This window comes from Microcaecilia unicolor, chromosome 2 (genome assembly GCF_901765095.1).
Source record: "Microcaecilia unicolor chromosome 2, aMicUni1.1, whole genome shotgun sequence".
In the NCBI taxonomy this organism is placed as follows: domain Eukaryota; kingdom Metazoa; phylum Chordata; class Amphibia; order Gymnophiona; family Siphonopidae; genus Microcaecilia; species Microcaecilia unicolor.
In genome coordinates this window covers 460,407,634-460,423,444 of record NC_044032.1, presented here as the reverse complement: position 1 = coordinate 460,423,444, position 15,811 = coordinate 460,407,634, and the positions used below count along the sequence as shown (strand labels likewise).

The window sequence follows — 15,811 nt, the reverse complement described above, 5'->3', positions numbered from 1 at the left end:
ATTTATACATTTTTTGGTGTGTTCACTTCTATAGTGGTTCTCCTCATTGGTTTGTTTACTTTTGATTATTTTAAAATTAGTACCATGTAACGTCCTCGAGTGTCCCCTAGTCTTTGCACTTTTTGTATTTTTTTGGAGCATGTCAAATTTTTGGCGCACAGGATTTAGTTTTTAGGCTGAGGATGGCAGGCGGAGATCAATACTAAAAGTTGGCAGTGAGCATTTTCCACTGAGGAAGCCAATTTGGTGAAATGGGTCCCCGTTGGGACCGCTCCTTCTAAGAAGTCAAGTGATTTTTCATACACACAGTATGTATATTGTGTATTTCTGCTTAGAAGATGTAAGAAGTATATATTTATTTTTGTTTAGAGGATGAAAGAATAAAAAATGTTTTTGGAGGTTTTTTAAGACCAATGATAGAGAACTGTGAGCTGTTTATGTATTACAATTGTCTACCTGACTGTAAGTTTATCTACTGCTTCAGTTAGGTAAGACAGTCACAGCCAACTAAGGTCTTTTTTCCTCCTTTTTTGGAAACATAAAGAAAAATTCTTAAAAAAATAACAATAAACACAAAGGTACTAAGCAAGAAAATAAACAAGAGGAAATATTTTTCAATCAACGAACAATTAAGCTCTGTTAAGCTGCGCTAGAAAGTGGCTGGAGAATGCTGCAAACCCACACGCTAATCGCAGAGCCAGCAACTTTCTAGTCATGATTAAACCAGCAATGAATGTGATAAAAAATACATTTTCTAGCCTCACAGCGGCATCTAACACTCGCAGTACTCACCAAAGGTCTTTATAAAGACCACCACGTTTCATTTTTTTAATGAATTTTTAATGAAGATGAAGATTGTCAGCCACGTTTACCAAGACTCCTGAAGAAGGCACTTTCAGTGCCAAAACATGGTACGATGTTGAGTCATCTTTTATTAAAATTTGTTATTCATACTCAGCATCTTTGGTCTGTTGTGAAGAGCCTGACTCTGTTCCCACTCTTTCTCTCTGCATATAAAACACTTGACCATTGTCTCTCTTTGGCATTTCTAGGACATAGACCATAGACGTCTGCCTGGCCCTTAGGTTCCAACTACTGAAGTTGCTGTCGAAGCACACTCCAACTTATCCAAATCCGTTTTGTCAATTGCGGGGCACAGACAGTAAAAGTCTGCCTGGCACTGTCCTTACATTCCAAATTACTGGAGTTTCCATCAAAGCCCTCTCCAATCTATCCTAAGCCAGATTGCCATATACAGGACCCAGACCGTACAAGCCTACCCAACACCAGCCCTAGTTCTTCACAGCCAGAGTCACCATCTAAAGCACCACTCGACATGCAAACACATATGCAAGCATTTGTTTTGTTTTTTATATGCGAAGCTTCCAGTGGTGACTGTATTATACATATAATCAGTGCCACTATCTATCTATACAATTTATTTATTTATTGCATTTGTATCCCACATTTTCCCACCTCTTTGCAGGCTCAATGTGGCTTACAATACATCATGAGTGGTGGTAATATATTAGAAAGTAGACATATAATGTTATAGAAGGATCTTGGGCAACATGATTATGAAAAAACATACTATAGTAGTATAACAAGAAGGATTTTGGGCAACATGATAATGATAAAACGTGATAGTAGTATAGCAAGCAGATATTGTAAGACAGTTCTGTATGTATGTGGAGGAGCTGTGTATATTCACATTGGTTGATCTTTGTGGTATGCCTTGTTAAAGAGATGAGTCTTCGGTAGTTTGCGGAAGTTCGTTAGTTCGTAGATCATTTTTAAGTTGCGCGGCAGTGCGTTACAAAATTGTGTGCTCATGTAGGTAAAGTTTGTTGCGTGCATTAATTTGTATTTTAGACCTTTGCAGTTAGGGAAGTGCAGATCAAGGAATGTGCGGGATGATTTTTTGGCATTCCTGGGTGGCAAGTCTATCAGGTCTGACATGTAGGCTGGTGCATCTCCGTGAATGGCACTGAACATGCATATTTTTTTTAAATAACGCTTCACAAAAAGCCACCAAAGGAGCATAGGTCATAAACAAATAATATTTTGATATCTGGAGACCATCAGATCTAACTGCCTCACACAACCATCAGAACATGCATTTGTTCTATCGCAATAAGCGAAATGGTGTGGTGCAAATCCTCATCGGCTCCTCTCATTATTCACCAACTGTTCATTACGTTCTTATATTTCTTATATTTCTTTTTTGTAATCCACATATATCTCATGAAAAAACTAGTGTTTTTAAAGACACTTATCTTAAACGATAGCAGCTTAAAGATATCAGAGATATCAAAGATGCCAGGGAACCCCCGCCGACATGGCCAAGTTTCGCGTAAAGCTTTTTCAAGGAAGAGGCTCACTGAAATATAGAACGTAATAAACAGTTGGTGAATAATGAGAGGAGCCGATGAGGATTTGCACCACACCATTTCGCTTATTGCGATAGAACAAATGCATGTTCTGATGGTTGTGTGAGGCAGTTAGATCTGATGGTCTCCAGATATCAAAATATTATTTGTTTATGACCTATGCTCCATATTGATGTTTGGGACATGTTTATGTATATTTTTTTTAAATGTCACTTTTTTCTTTTTTTAATATGAACGCCGATAATTCTCTCCTAGTCCCCTTTATATTGTGGTCTAATGTCACAGGTCATTGGCCAAAGAATTGTATTTACTTATAGTTATATTTGTGCTCATTCTGGGGTTTTTTCCCCTGCCTTATTGACCTGTAACTGTTTCTTGAGCAAGGGTATACTTGTGTAATAATATTAAACTTAATAAATAGAAAATTAAAAACAAATTGTCTCTGCCTGAGTTTAAAAGAGATACTCACCACCGGGTTCCAATATTGACCTAACAGTATAGGGAAAGGACAATAGCAAGGATGATTTTGATGTTCTGGTGCTAGTTCGCATTGCTCCTGGTCGGGTTACATTTCTCATGTGGAAGCAGGATACAGCCTAATTTGCTGCTGTAACTGCTGTTGCTCCTGTTTCTTCCAGGGTTATACAAAATTTTTCCCATTTATTCTTTTGCGGGAAGTCTTTGGTTTTCTCCTTCCGCTTTGCAAAACGTGGACAGTGAAAGAGAAAATGCATTTCTGTTTCTATTTCTCTGGTGTCTACAGTCACATATCATAGGGGAGGGGTAAGAGGTAGAAATAAAAAGTAATAAAATACAAAAAAAAACCATAGTTTAACTCTACGCCCCCAAAGCCGCTATCCTATACATTTCTAAATAATCCTTTCTAATCTTATTTGTTTGTACAGAAGACTTTCACAACCACCTTGAGCTACTACTGAAAAAAGGTGTGAGTAAATCCAAATCTAAATAAATAAATATTAAAATAAAAGGCTGCAATATGCAACATTATCACAGTGCCTAACAGTTACTGCAAACAAACATCAGCAAGATTGACAGATGAGCTTGAAATGCTTCGGCTGCTTTGGATTTTTTTAATTTTTCTGCTTTTTTCTGTTTGGTGAATCAGGCTGTGTTTTGCACGTGGTCTTGTACAGTAAAACGGAGAGAGGAGAGAGGAGAGAGGTGAAAGGGGACTGATGTGTTAGCAGGATAGTGAGAAGACCAAAGGACAGCAAGATCTTCTGGTAATGGAGGCGAAAACTAGGGGGCACATTATCAGCATGGGCTACTCTTAAGATGGGTTATTTTACTGTTAACCCATGTTATTAATAACTAGGGGGTCCTTATACTAAAGGGTTGCTGTGTGGCAACCCGGAATGACTACTGGTCCAATGCAGGTGCCAGCGGTAGTTTCACCAGCACGCAGCATTTCCAGCACTAGAGGAAAATATTTGAAAAATATTTCCGCAGCTAGTTACTGCTAGGTTAGCGTGGGAGCCCTTACTGCCATCTTAATGGGTGGCGGTAAGTGCTCCCTCCGAAATGGCCGCACGGCAAGTAGCCGCTGCGGTAAAGAGCCCTGTCATGTGGCAAAAATGGCCACCACCGTTAGCACAGGGCCCCTTTTACCGCAGCTTGGTAAAAGGACCCCTAGGTCTCATAGCATACAATGGGACCCTGTGCTAAAATAGTTCCACCCCCTCCCTCAGTGGCCCTCTCATATCCCACTGTGCTTTTTCTGAAGCATCTGATCATTCTTATTTCAAACGTTTTACTTTCTAGGCTAGCATCCCTTTTGGTATCTTAATCAGAAGTGGGGCAGTGCAAAGTCTACCCTCCAGTGAGTCTGAAATGAAAATGTTCAATGGTGTGGTTTCCTGAAGAAGAAGATGCGAAACGGGACCGCAGGGACTGCACATCTTTAAACCAGCCAGCTGGGGTGTAACCACGCTTCACATGAACAGTACAGCACCACAAAGATAAGTTTTTTTTATTGTGAGGGTTAAGTGCATTTTTATCAGCACCTTCTATAATGATTGTGGGGCAGTGCGTATGATGTGGCAGAATGACAATATGCAAGATATGGTTTTATAATGCTAGATAAATTACTTAAAAATGTTCAGGTGTTTTTTTTGATTTATGATTACTTTTTGCACTGTGGGCAGAAGAATCACTAATAAAAATCGTTGTTTTCCTCATTGCCACAGTTGTATGAGATCTTTTTTCCTCCTTGTAACGTCACTCTTCACTGGTTGGGGGTTTGATTTCAGTGAAACTGATCTGTGTTGTGGTTTATCGTAATCATAAGGCCATTGATACAGTGATCTGGCCTGGAACATTTTGCTATGTGTAAAGGGCTTGAAAAACTGGTCCTGAAAGTCCAAAATTGGCTTAGGACCAGAGGAGCTATTTGTTTATACAGATCATTCTTATGCAAAACTCTTTACTGAGCTTTCCTGCAGCTGTACAGAGAAGCGGCAAGAGTGTAAGGCTGTGGTTGATTGTGTTCTGCTGGACTGGAAATCGGGTATTAGCAGATGATAGATGGCAGTTTTACTCCAGCTCTGTGTCAGCGTGTTTTCCTGACTTTAGTGCTCCAAGCAGGAAGTGAAGATGGGATGAGATCATCGGTAGTGCTGAATTGTTCAATGTGGTTCAGATTAGTATGACTGCATAAAAAAGCTGTTATATACCTCACCTCATGGGTGTTTTGCTTTGTTACTGTGTATGAACTACATTAGACACCCAGATGTTAACTATTAAAATAACCCATCCTTAAGGACTATAATATTTGCATTCAAATGTTCAACATGTTGTAGTTGACTTAAGGTTATTATTCTGAAAATATGTTCTTTATACAATTAAATGACAATTTTTTTGCTTTCTTATGTGCTGATACTACTTACCAAACACTCAGTATTACAATTCAGGAAGCAAGCTAGGAATGAAAATGTCCTCGGTACAAGATACATATACATAAGAGTAGCAATACTGGGTCAGACCAATGGTCCATCTAGTCCAGTATCCTGTTTCAAACTGTGGCCAAGTCAGGTCACAAGTACCTGGCAGAAACCCAAATCATGGCAACACTCCATACTACAAATCCCAGGGCAAGCAGACTATGGACTTTTCCTCCAGGAATTTGTCCAAATCTTTTTAAAACCCAGATGCGCTAACCGCTGTTACCACATCCTCAGCAAAGAGTTCCAGAGCTTAACTATTCGTTGAGTGAAAAAATATTTCCTCCTATTTGTTTTAAAAGTATTTCCATGTAACGTTTTTGAGTGTTACCTAGTCTTTGTACTTTTGGAATGAGTAAAAAATTGATTTACTTCTACTCGTTCTACACCACTTAGAATTTTGTAGGCCTCAATCATATCTCTCTTCATCCATCTCTTCTCCAAGCTGAAGAGCCCTAGCCTCTTTAGCCTTTCCTCATACAAGAGGAGTTCCACCCCTTTATCATTTTGGTCACTCTTCTTTGAACCTTTTCTAATTCCGCTATATCTTTTTTGAGATACGATGACCAGAACTGAACGCAATACTCAAAGTGCGGACGCACCGTGGAGCGATACAAAGGCATTATAGTGTTTTCGGTCTTATTCACCATCCCTTTCCTAATAATTCCTATCATCCTATTTGCTTTTTTAGCCGCCGCCGCACACTGAGCAAAAGATTTCAGTGTATTATCTACAACGACACCCAGATCTTTTTCTTGAGCGCTGACCCCCAAGGTGGATCCTAGCATCAGGTAACTATGATTCGGATTATTCTTTCATTCTAACATCCCCACAGCCTATCTTACAAGGTACTATGGTCATTCAAGAGCTCACAAATCTTGAAGTGTTTTACATAACCTCTGGAAATAGCAGTATAGATGCTATGTTAGTCTACTATATAAGGAGGAAAGGTCCCACTGAACTTTCTTTCTGAGAAGTTGTGTTTCTCTGGTAAGTGAACACTATTTTGATTTGTGCTTTGGGAACTTAAAGATTGGGGTTTAAAAGGAGGAATTGTAGGTCTGTGATAGGCAGAATAAAAATATAAACAAGCAAACTTTACCAACTAATCTCCATACTCTTTCCCCCCTAGTTTTAAAACTTGAACTTTGTACCACAGCATTAATAGATAGCCTCTAGCAGGCACTGCAGGACCTAGTTTAGTATTAAGGGGGGGGGGGGGAAGAGAGAGAGAGAGAGAGAAACAAGCATTATTAACTAGTTTCCATAGTGTAGAGCCCCTTTCCCATAGTTTTAAATTGAAATTTTCTCTAGGAGTAGATATTTTCCCCATAGTTTTAAACTAAAACCTTTTCTAGAGGTAGAAACTTAACAGCAAAAAACCTTTAAAACGATAGAGGGAAGGCTCAAATCTTGTTCTAAAAGACAGTTATTTTCTGTTCTTTGGTTGCTAGAGAAGTAGCACTGCCATTGACCTCAATTAGTTGTTAATTAATGTGTGAGGCAGTAGAATATTTGCATAGGTTACTAAGGGCAACCTGATTACTGATTTACCTTGGAAGAGCCTGTTTTGAACAAGTACCCTTAAATTCGAAACTATATAAAGAGGAAAGGTCCCACTGAACTTTCTTTCTGAGAAGCTCTGAGAGAAGAGGACATTTCTCTGGAAAATGAACACTATTTTGCTTTGTGCTTTGGGAACTTAAAGATTGGGGTTTAAAGGAGGAATTGTAGGTTAGTGATAAGCAGAATAAAAATATAAAAAAGCAAACTTTACCAACTAATCTCCATACTCTTTTCCCCCTAGTTATAAAACTTGAACTTTGTACCACAGAATTAACAGATAGCCTCTAGCAGGCACTGCAGGACCTAGTTTAGTCCCAGTTTGTGAGCTGTTATATGTGTGTGCCCGATGCAAAGAGCTCCTAGCTCTCAGAGAATGGGTCTGTTCTCTTGAGGCTAGAGTAGCAGACTTGGTGGAGCCGAGGGAGTCAGATAGGTGCATAGAGGAGACCTACATGGGTGTTGTAGAAAAGTCCCACCTCCAGTCTGGTAGCCCCTGTGCTACCTTGGAGGAAGGAGGTCTCTTAGAAGGAGAGCATCACCCTGGTGAAGTAGAAAGTACTCCTGCCCACCAGTGGATGTACTATCCTCTCGCACCAAAGATATGTCTCCAAGCTCTGCCCAAGAGGGAAGGGTTAGGACAGCTGTTGTAGTTGGTGATTCGATAATTAGGCATATAGATAGCTGGGTGGCTGGTGGATGTGAGGATCGCCTGGTGATTTGCCTGCCTGGTGCGAAGGTGGCGGACCTCATGCATCACCTAGATAGGATTTTAGATAGTGCTGGGGAGGAGCCAGCTGTCCGTACATGTGGGTACCAATGACATAGGAAAATGTGGGAGAGAGGTTCTGGAAGCCAAATTTAGGCTCTTAGGTAGGAAGCTCAAATCCAGAACCTCCAGGGTAGCATTTTCTAAAGTGCTACCCATTCCACATGCAGGGCCCAAGAGACAGGCAGAGCTCCGGAGTCTCAATGCATGGATGAGATGATGGTGCAGGGAGGAGGGCTTTAGATTTGTTAGGAACTGGGCAACATTCTGGGGAAGGGGGAGCCTATTCCGAAAAGGATGGGCTGTACTTTAATCAGGGTGGGACCAGGCTGCTGGTATCGGCATTTAAAAAAGGAGATAGAGCAGCTTTTAAACTAAAAACTTGGGGAAGGCCAACAGTCGCTCAACAGCACATGGTTAGGAATAAGGGAAGATAACATATCCCGATAGTGAGGTTTCAAAAGAGACCGTAGTAGGATCAGGTGTCCTTAAATAAAAATAAAAATCAGACAAAAGACTGCAAATTAATACTGTCAAGTACTGAGCATGATGTAAATAGGAACAACAAACATAGTTTGAAATGTCTATATGCGAATGCTAGAAGCCTAAGAAATAAGATGGGAGAGTTAGAATATATTGCACTAAATGAAAAATTAGGTATAATAGGCACCTCTGAGACCTGGTGGAAGGAAGATAACCAGTGGGACACTGTCATACCGGGGTACAAATTATATCATAGTGATAGGGTGGATCGAATTGGTGGAGGGGTAGCATTATATGTTAAGGAGAGCCTTGAATCAAATAGATTGAAAATTCTGCAGGAAACAAAACACATCTTGGAATCCCTATGGATTGAAATTCCATGTGTAAAGTGGAAAAGGATAGTGATAGGAGTGTACTACTGACCGCCTGGCCAGGATGAACAGACGGATGTAGAAATGTTAAAGGAAATTAGGGACGCTAACAAACTGGGCAACACAATAATAATGGGTGATTTCAATTACCATGATATTGACTGGGTAAATTTAACATTGAGGCATGCTAGGGAGGTAAAATTCCTTGACAAACTCAAGGACTGCTTTATGGAGCAGCTGGTATAGGAGTTGACGAGAGAATGAAAAATTCTAGACCTAGTCCTTAGTGAAGCGTATGATCTGGTGCGGCAGGTAAAGGTGCTAGGGCTGCTTCATAACAGTGATCATAATATGATCAGATTTGATATTAGCTTTGGAGTAAGTATATGCTGGAAATCCAATACATTAGCGTTTAACTTTCAAAAAGGAGACTATGATAAAATGAGAAGAACGGTAAAACAGAACTTAGAGGAGCAGCTGCGAGGGTCAAAAATTTACATCAGGTGTGGATGCTATTCAAAAATACCATCCTGGAAACCCAGGCCAAATATATTCCGCATATTAAAAAAGAAGGATGGAAGACCAAACGACAGCTGCCATGGTTAAAAAGTGAGGTGATGGAAGCTATTAGAGCTAAAAGAAAATCCTTCAGAAAACGGAAGAAGGAACCGACTGAAAATAATAAGAAACAACATAAGGAATGTCAAGTCAAATGCAGAGCGCTGATAAGGAAGGCTAAGAGGGAATTTGAAAAAAAGATTGCATTGGAGGCAAAAATATATAGTAAAATTTCTTTTAGGTATATTAAAAGCAGGAAGCTGGCAAAATAATTGGTTGGATCGCTAGATGACTGGAGGAGGGGTGGGTAAAAAGGGGCAATCAGAGAAGACAAAGCCATAGTGGAGAGATTAAATGAATTATTTGCTTCAGTCTTCACCGAGGAAGATTTGGGAGAGATACCGGTGCCAGAAATGTTATTCAAAGCTGGCAAGTCAGAGAAACTGAATGAAATCTCTATAAACCTCGAGGATGTAACGGGGCAATTTGACAAACTGAAGAGTAGCAAACCTCCTGTACCATATGGTATTGTTCCCAGAGTAATGATAGAATTGAAAAATGAACTTGTGGAACTATTATTAGTAATGTGTAATTTATCTTTAAAATCGAGCATGGCAGCGGAAAATTAGAGGGTGGTCAATGTAATGCCGATTTTTAAAAAAGGTTCCAGAGGAGATCCGGGAAATTATAGACCGGTGAGCCTGACATTGGTGGTGGACAAAATGGTAGAGACTATTATAAAGAACAAAATTACAGAGCATATTTAAAAGCATGAATTAATGAGACAAAGTCAACATGGATTTAGTGAAGGGAAATTTTGCCTCACCAATCTATTACATTTCTTTGAAGTGTGAACAAACATGTGGATAAAGGTGAGCCGGTTGATTTTCAGGCTTATTTTCGAAAGAGAAGGGCGCCCATCTTTCGACACAAATCGAGAGATGGGCATCCTTCTCCCAGGGTTGCCCAAATCGGCATAATCGAAAGCCGATTTTGGGCGTCCTCAAATGCTTTCCGTTGCGGGGGTGACCAAAGTTCACGGGGGCAAGTCGGAAGCGTAGCAAAGGCGGGACTGGGGCATGCCCAACACATGGGCGTCCTCGACCCATAATGGAAAAAAGAAGGGCGTGTCTGAGGAGCACTTGGGCGACTTTACTTGGTCCTGTTTTTCTTGCGACCAAGCCTCAAAAAGGTGCCCGAATTGACCAGATGACCACCGGAGGGAATCAGGGATGACCTCCCCTTACTCCCCCAGTGGTCACTAACCCCCTCTCACACTAAAAAAAAACCTGTAAAAATATTTTTTGCCAGCCTCAAATGTCATACCCAGCTCCATGACAGCAGTATGCAAGTCCCTGGAGCAGTTTTAGTGGGTGCAGTGCACTACAGGCAGGTGGACCCAGGCCCACCCCCCCTACCTGTTACACTTGTGGTGGTAAATGTGAGCCCTTCTAAACCTACCAGAAACCCCCTATACCCACATCTAGGTGCCCCCCTTCACCCATAAGGGCTATGGTAGTGTTGTGGGTAGTGGGTTTTGGGGGGGGGGGGTTGGGGGGCTCAGCACCCAAGGTAAGGGAGCTATGCAGCTAGGAGCAATTTCTGAAGTCAACTGCAGTGCCCCCTAGGGTGCCCGGTTGGTGTCCTGGCATGTCAGGGGGACCAGTGCACTACAAATGCTGGCTTCTCCCATGACCAAATGGCTTAGATTTCGTTGTTTCTGAGATGGGCGTCCTTGGTTTCCATTATCACCGAAAATCAGGGACAACCATCTCTAAGGACGACCATCTCTAAGGTCGACCTGAATTTCTCAATTTGGGCGTCCCCGACCGTATTATTGAAATGAAAGATGGATGCCCATCTTGTTTCAATAATACGGGTTTCCCTGCCCCTTCGCTGGGACGTCCTGCGAGGACATCCTCAGGAAAACTTGGGCGCCCCTTTCAATTATGCCCCTCATTGTGTATCTGGATTTTCAAAAGGTTTTTGACAAAGTACCTCATGAAAGACTCCAGAGGAAATTGGAGAGTTATGGGATAGGAGGTAGTGTCCTATTGCGGATTAAAAACTGGTTAAAAGATAGAAAACAGAGATTTCTGATCTGATGAAGAAGCGCCACCTTTGAAAGCTAATCAAAAAAATGTATTAAGTTAGTCCAGTAAAAAAGGTATCATCTTATTTTCTTTTCTATGTTCTATTTTATTTTATTTCTATTGATTACCTTGAATTCAGACATAGTCTGTATCTCTACCACCTCCAGTGGGAGGCTATTCCATCCATTCACTACCCGTTCCTTAAAGAAATAAATCCTGAGTCTACATCTTTTCACTCTCATCCTATGATCCTTTGTTTCAGTGTTTTCATTCCACCTAAAGAGGCCAGCCTATTGTGTATTTATACTTTGGAAGTATTTAAATGCCTGTTAAGATAGGAACATAAGAAATACCATACTCATTCAGACCAAAGGTCTATCAAGTCCAGTATCCTGTTTCCAACAGTGGCCAATTCAGATCACAAGTACCCGGCACAATCTCATCAAGTAGATGGTTTCCGTGATACTCACCCACAGGGATAAGCAGTGGCTTTCTCATGTCTATCTTAGTAACAGTTTATAGACTTTTCCTTAAGGAACTTGTTCAAATCTTTTTTTAAATTCATCTACACTGCTTTAACCACATTCTCTGTCAACGAATTCCAGAGCTGAATTATGTGGTTGAGTGAAAAAATGTTTGCTCTGATTTGTTTTAAATGTACTACTTAGTAACTTCATGGTATGTCCCCTAGTCTTTGGATTTTTCAAAGAGTAATCAATTTGTGTTTACTCATTCCTCTCGTCTCAGGATTTTATAGACCTCTATCGTATCCCCCTTCAGTTGTCTCTTCTCCAAATGGAAGAGCCCTAAACTCTTTAGCCTTTTCTCATAAGGTAGTTGTTCCATCCTCTATCAGTCTGATCACCCTTCTCTGTACTTTTTCTAATTCTGCTATATCTGTTTTGAGATACAATGGCTAGAATTGCACACAAAAGTCAAGGTGCAGTCACACCATGGAGTGATGAAGAGGTATTATGATATTTTCTGTTTCATTCTCCATTTGTTTTCTAATAATCTTTAACATTCTGTTTATTTTTTTGACCGCCGTTGCACACTGAGCAGATTTCAACATATTGTCTATGATGATGATGCCTAGATCATTTTCCTGGGTGGTGGCTTTCAAAGTATGCATATTTATATCCCTAAGTTTATCTCAACATACTATATCCCTGTTGTAGATTTTGTTATAAAGACCATCAACCATTCTAATATCTGCCCTCTAGATTAATTCTATCTGTGAGATCCCCAGCGGGGTTAGGCGTGGTCAGAAAAATAATACAGCCAGACAAAAGGTAGAATGCAAAAATAAGTATTTATTTACAAGAACAGGAATTCCTTGGCCTGTTTTCTTCACAGGGCCCAAAGTCGGAGCAAGGGTAACCCTCTGCAGTTCAAGAACACAGCTATTAGTATTTCTGTTCATGTACCCTCGGGCCTGATTCTTCCTGAGGCATAGAAGGGGAAAATCCCGGCAGTTTCGGCAAACAGCAGTAAACCGCCTCTGGCGGTAATCTTAAACACAGTCTGCAGCTGTGCCACACCCGAAACCCAGCTTTTCAGTTCTATTTCACTTGTCAGGTCTGGCTCTGGCCAGATCTCCAACAAACTTGCAAAGTTCAAACAGTTAGCAGCAAGGCTTACCTCAACCAAACACAGCAGCTAAACAAATGTAGAACACACATAGACTAGGGTATCACCTCTTCCTTCCCTGGGCCTCCTTAACATCTGCCTGGCCCTTCCCTTTAAACTCCCTGGTCTCAACTCCACCCCGTCCAGCTCACTTCTTCCTGGTGCTCTTAAGGTGGCTCTGGTTAGTTATAGAAGGATCTTTCTTAAAGTGGCTCTGGCTATTGGAGGGGCTTTCCTCAAGGGAGAGGGGCAATGTTCTGTAGACCACGTCACACTATCCAATTTATATACTTTTGAAGGTATGTTCTCCAGAATCACACAAAATACTCCAAATGAGCGCTCATCAGACAATTACATAGAGACACTTTCACCTCCTTTTTCCTGCTGGCCATTCCTCTCCCTATACATCCAAGCATCCTTCTGGCTTTTGCTATTGTTTTGTCTACTTCTATTGGCTACCTTAAGATTATCAGATACAATCACTCCCAACACTTGCTCTCCGTTTGTGCATAAGAATTTTACCCTTATACTATATTGCTTCCTTTGGTTTTATACATCCCAAATGAATGACCCTACATTTCTTAGCTGCCAAACTATAGACCATTACTCAAGCTTCATTAGATTCCTTTTCCTTTATCCACAACTTCCAGGGTGTATACCCTGTTGTAGATTTTGTAATCATCCACGAAGAGGCAAAGGTTTCCAGATAACCCTTCTGCAATATCACCTAGAAAAATGTTAAAAAGAACCAAATCAAGGACAGATTCCTCTGGCACACCGTTAATGATGGTCCTTTTATAATTTAAATGGCCCTTCAATTTGTAAGAGTTTCCTTTCCCTCAGTGCACTTTAAAATGAAAACTATTCATAATTCACCTTTGCAGTGTGACACAATGGTGCGGATAGACAGACAGACTGATTGACTGATCCTCAGCTACAGGAGCTGTCTCTTTTTTGAGAAAAATACCTAAAAAAGAGAAGCTAAGGGAAAGGGAAATGGGACTTGATATACCACCTTTCTGTGGTTTTTGCAACTACATTCAAAGAGGTTTGCATAATATATACAGGTACTTATTTGTACTTGGTGCAATGGAGGGTTAAGTAACTTGCCCAGAGTCACAAGGAGCTGCAGTGGGAATCGAAGATGTGTTTGTGTCCTATCCATCCAATGACAAATGAGAGTTGGTACACAGGCATTTGATAAACATTTTCCACAGTCTTTTCTACACAGGCATCATTTCCATAAGCAAGAAAATAAAAAAGCATAAAATGAATCTGGAGACATTCCAGTGCTACTCTCCTTGAAGTCAATGGAAGAGCAAATTTAGAGGAGGGATATCCCTAAAAGGATTGAATACGGTAATTTTTTAAATTCCTTTCCTAGTTCATTCAGCTTGATTTCTGAAGAGATCTAGATTAGACACAGAGATGCTACATGGGAACTCATGCTGTTGAAGCAGAGTAAAAGTGGAGCATCCTAGTAGAGTACTAGCAAGTTCCTTGATATGTTCATAAGCAGATGGCTGGAAGTGAAAGAGCAGCTGAGGATGAGCTAATGATTGAGAGTGAAGTATTTTACATGTTTGGGCTTAGCTATCATGACTTCCTTGGAGAGACGTTAGATAACCAAAGTACGTGAAAGATAGTTTTGTTGTGTATCGTCCTGTTGAGTTTGAGGTCTGAGACGACAATGCATTTGTCACCTGATGTGGTGTCCCACACAAGATATTGTGAGACTAGATCTGCAGCTTTTTCTGTGGCTGGAGTACAGATATGGAACGTTTTAAAAGGCCAATAGAGATTGTGTTTGAAACTTTGCAGTTCAAGCGGTTATTTAAGACTTCATTGTGGAAATATTTATGTAAAGACGGCTGTTACAGTGGCGCAGTTCTGATGCAAGTCATGGATATGAGACATCAATGGTAGTATATGGTTTCCATATATTTTACTGATTTTATTGTTGGTGTTGTATGTATTTTGCTTTGCATGCTTTTTTTTATAAACCACTTTGATTTAAGAGCTCTATAAATGTGTAAAATAAATAAATAAATAAATAAATAACAAGGCTTAAACAAGTCTGCTGACATGGCAAATATTCAAAAAGGCAATCGGGTAAACCCTTTGGAAGCCTCCATATCCAAACTTTAAAAAGCTAATATTCTCCACATTGCACTTTGTTACTTGGTGTCTTGTCTGTCATTCTGTGAGTCATTCCTCTTACCTATTTGAAGGGTGCGCATTCTGAAATCTAGAAGACTTGACATGGTGACATCACCCAGCAGGCTGTAAAACACAAATATTCACATTTAAAACCATTGTTCATATGGCATCTAGTATACTTACTGTCGAATAAATGTCAGACAAAAGTATTCAGGACACGTGTTCTCAGTCGAGTGCCTTCCTCTGATACTTTGTGCTAATTCAAAATACTGACAGCATCAAAAGTGGGCCTCTGTACATTGTTAACGTTGCTGTAATTTTTGATAATGTGGATATAAATCAGGTCTACACCGACTTTAGCCCTTCAATTTATAATCTCTTTAGGTAGACTTTTCAAGCTCAGATTGCAAAACATTTTTCCATTCTATGGTCAGGTTAGCAGAACTGATATAAGTTAGAAAGCCTTGATTCAAAATTACCCTGAAAAAGCAATTTACAATTTACAATAAAAGACTACTCCCGTTTACTGAGATGTAGATTAACTATGGGAACCTTTTACTAAGGTGAGCTGAAAAATGGCCTGTGGTAGTGTAGGTGTGTGTTTTGGGCGCACGCAGATCCATTTTTCAGCACACCTGCAAAAAATGCCTTTAAAAAATTTTTTGCTGAAAATGGACACGCGGCAAAATAACAATTGGCGCATGTCCATTTTGGGTCTGAGACCTTACCGCCAGCCATTGATCTAGCAGTAAAGTCTCACGCAGTATCCGGGTGGTAATGACCTACGTGCATCAAATGCCATTTGGCGTGTGTAGCGGACGCGTGCCAGAAAATA

General features: G+C 40.4%; 1 protein-coding gene across 1 annotated transcript in view; it reads right to left on the bottom strand.

The window, feature by feature from the left end:
- Positions 1 to 15,811, bottom strand: part of HSPA12B (heat shock protein family A (Hsp70) member 12B) — a 230,372-nt gene that overhangs the window by 200,765 nt on the left and 13,796 nt on the right. Inside the window, exon 2 of the mRNA XM_030190980.1 lies at positions 15,038 to 15,099. Within this exon, the coding sequence (XP_030046840.1) occupies positions 15,038 to 15,080 (43 nt within the window). The 5' untranslated portion in view covers positions 15,081 to 15,099. The remainder of the gene's footprint in view (positions 1 to 15,037; positions 15,100 to 15,811) is intronic.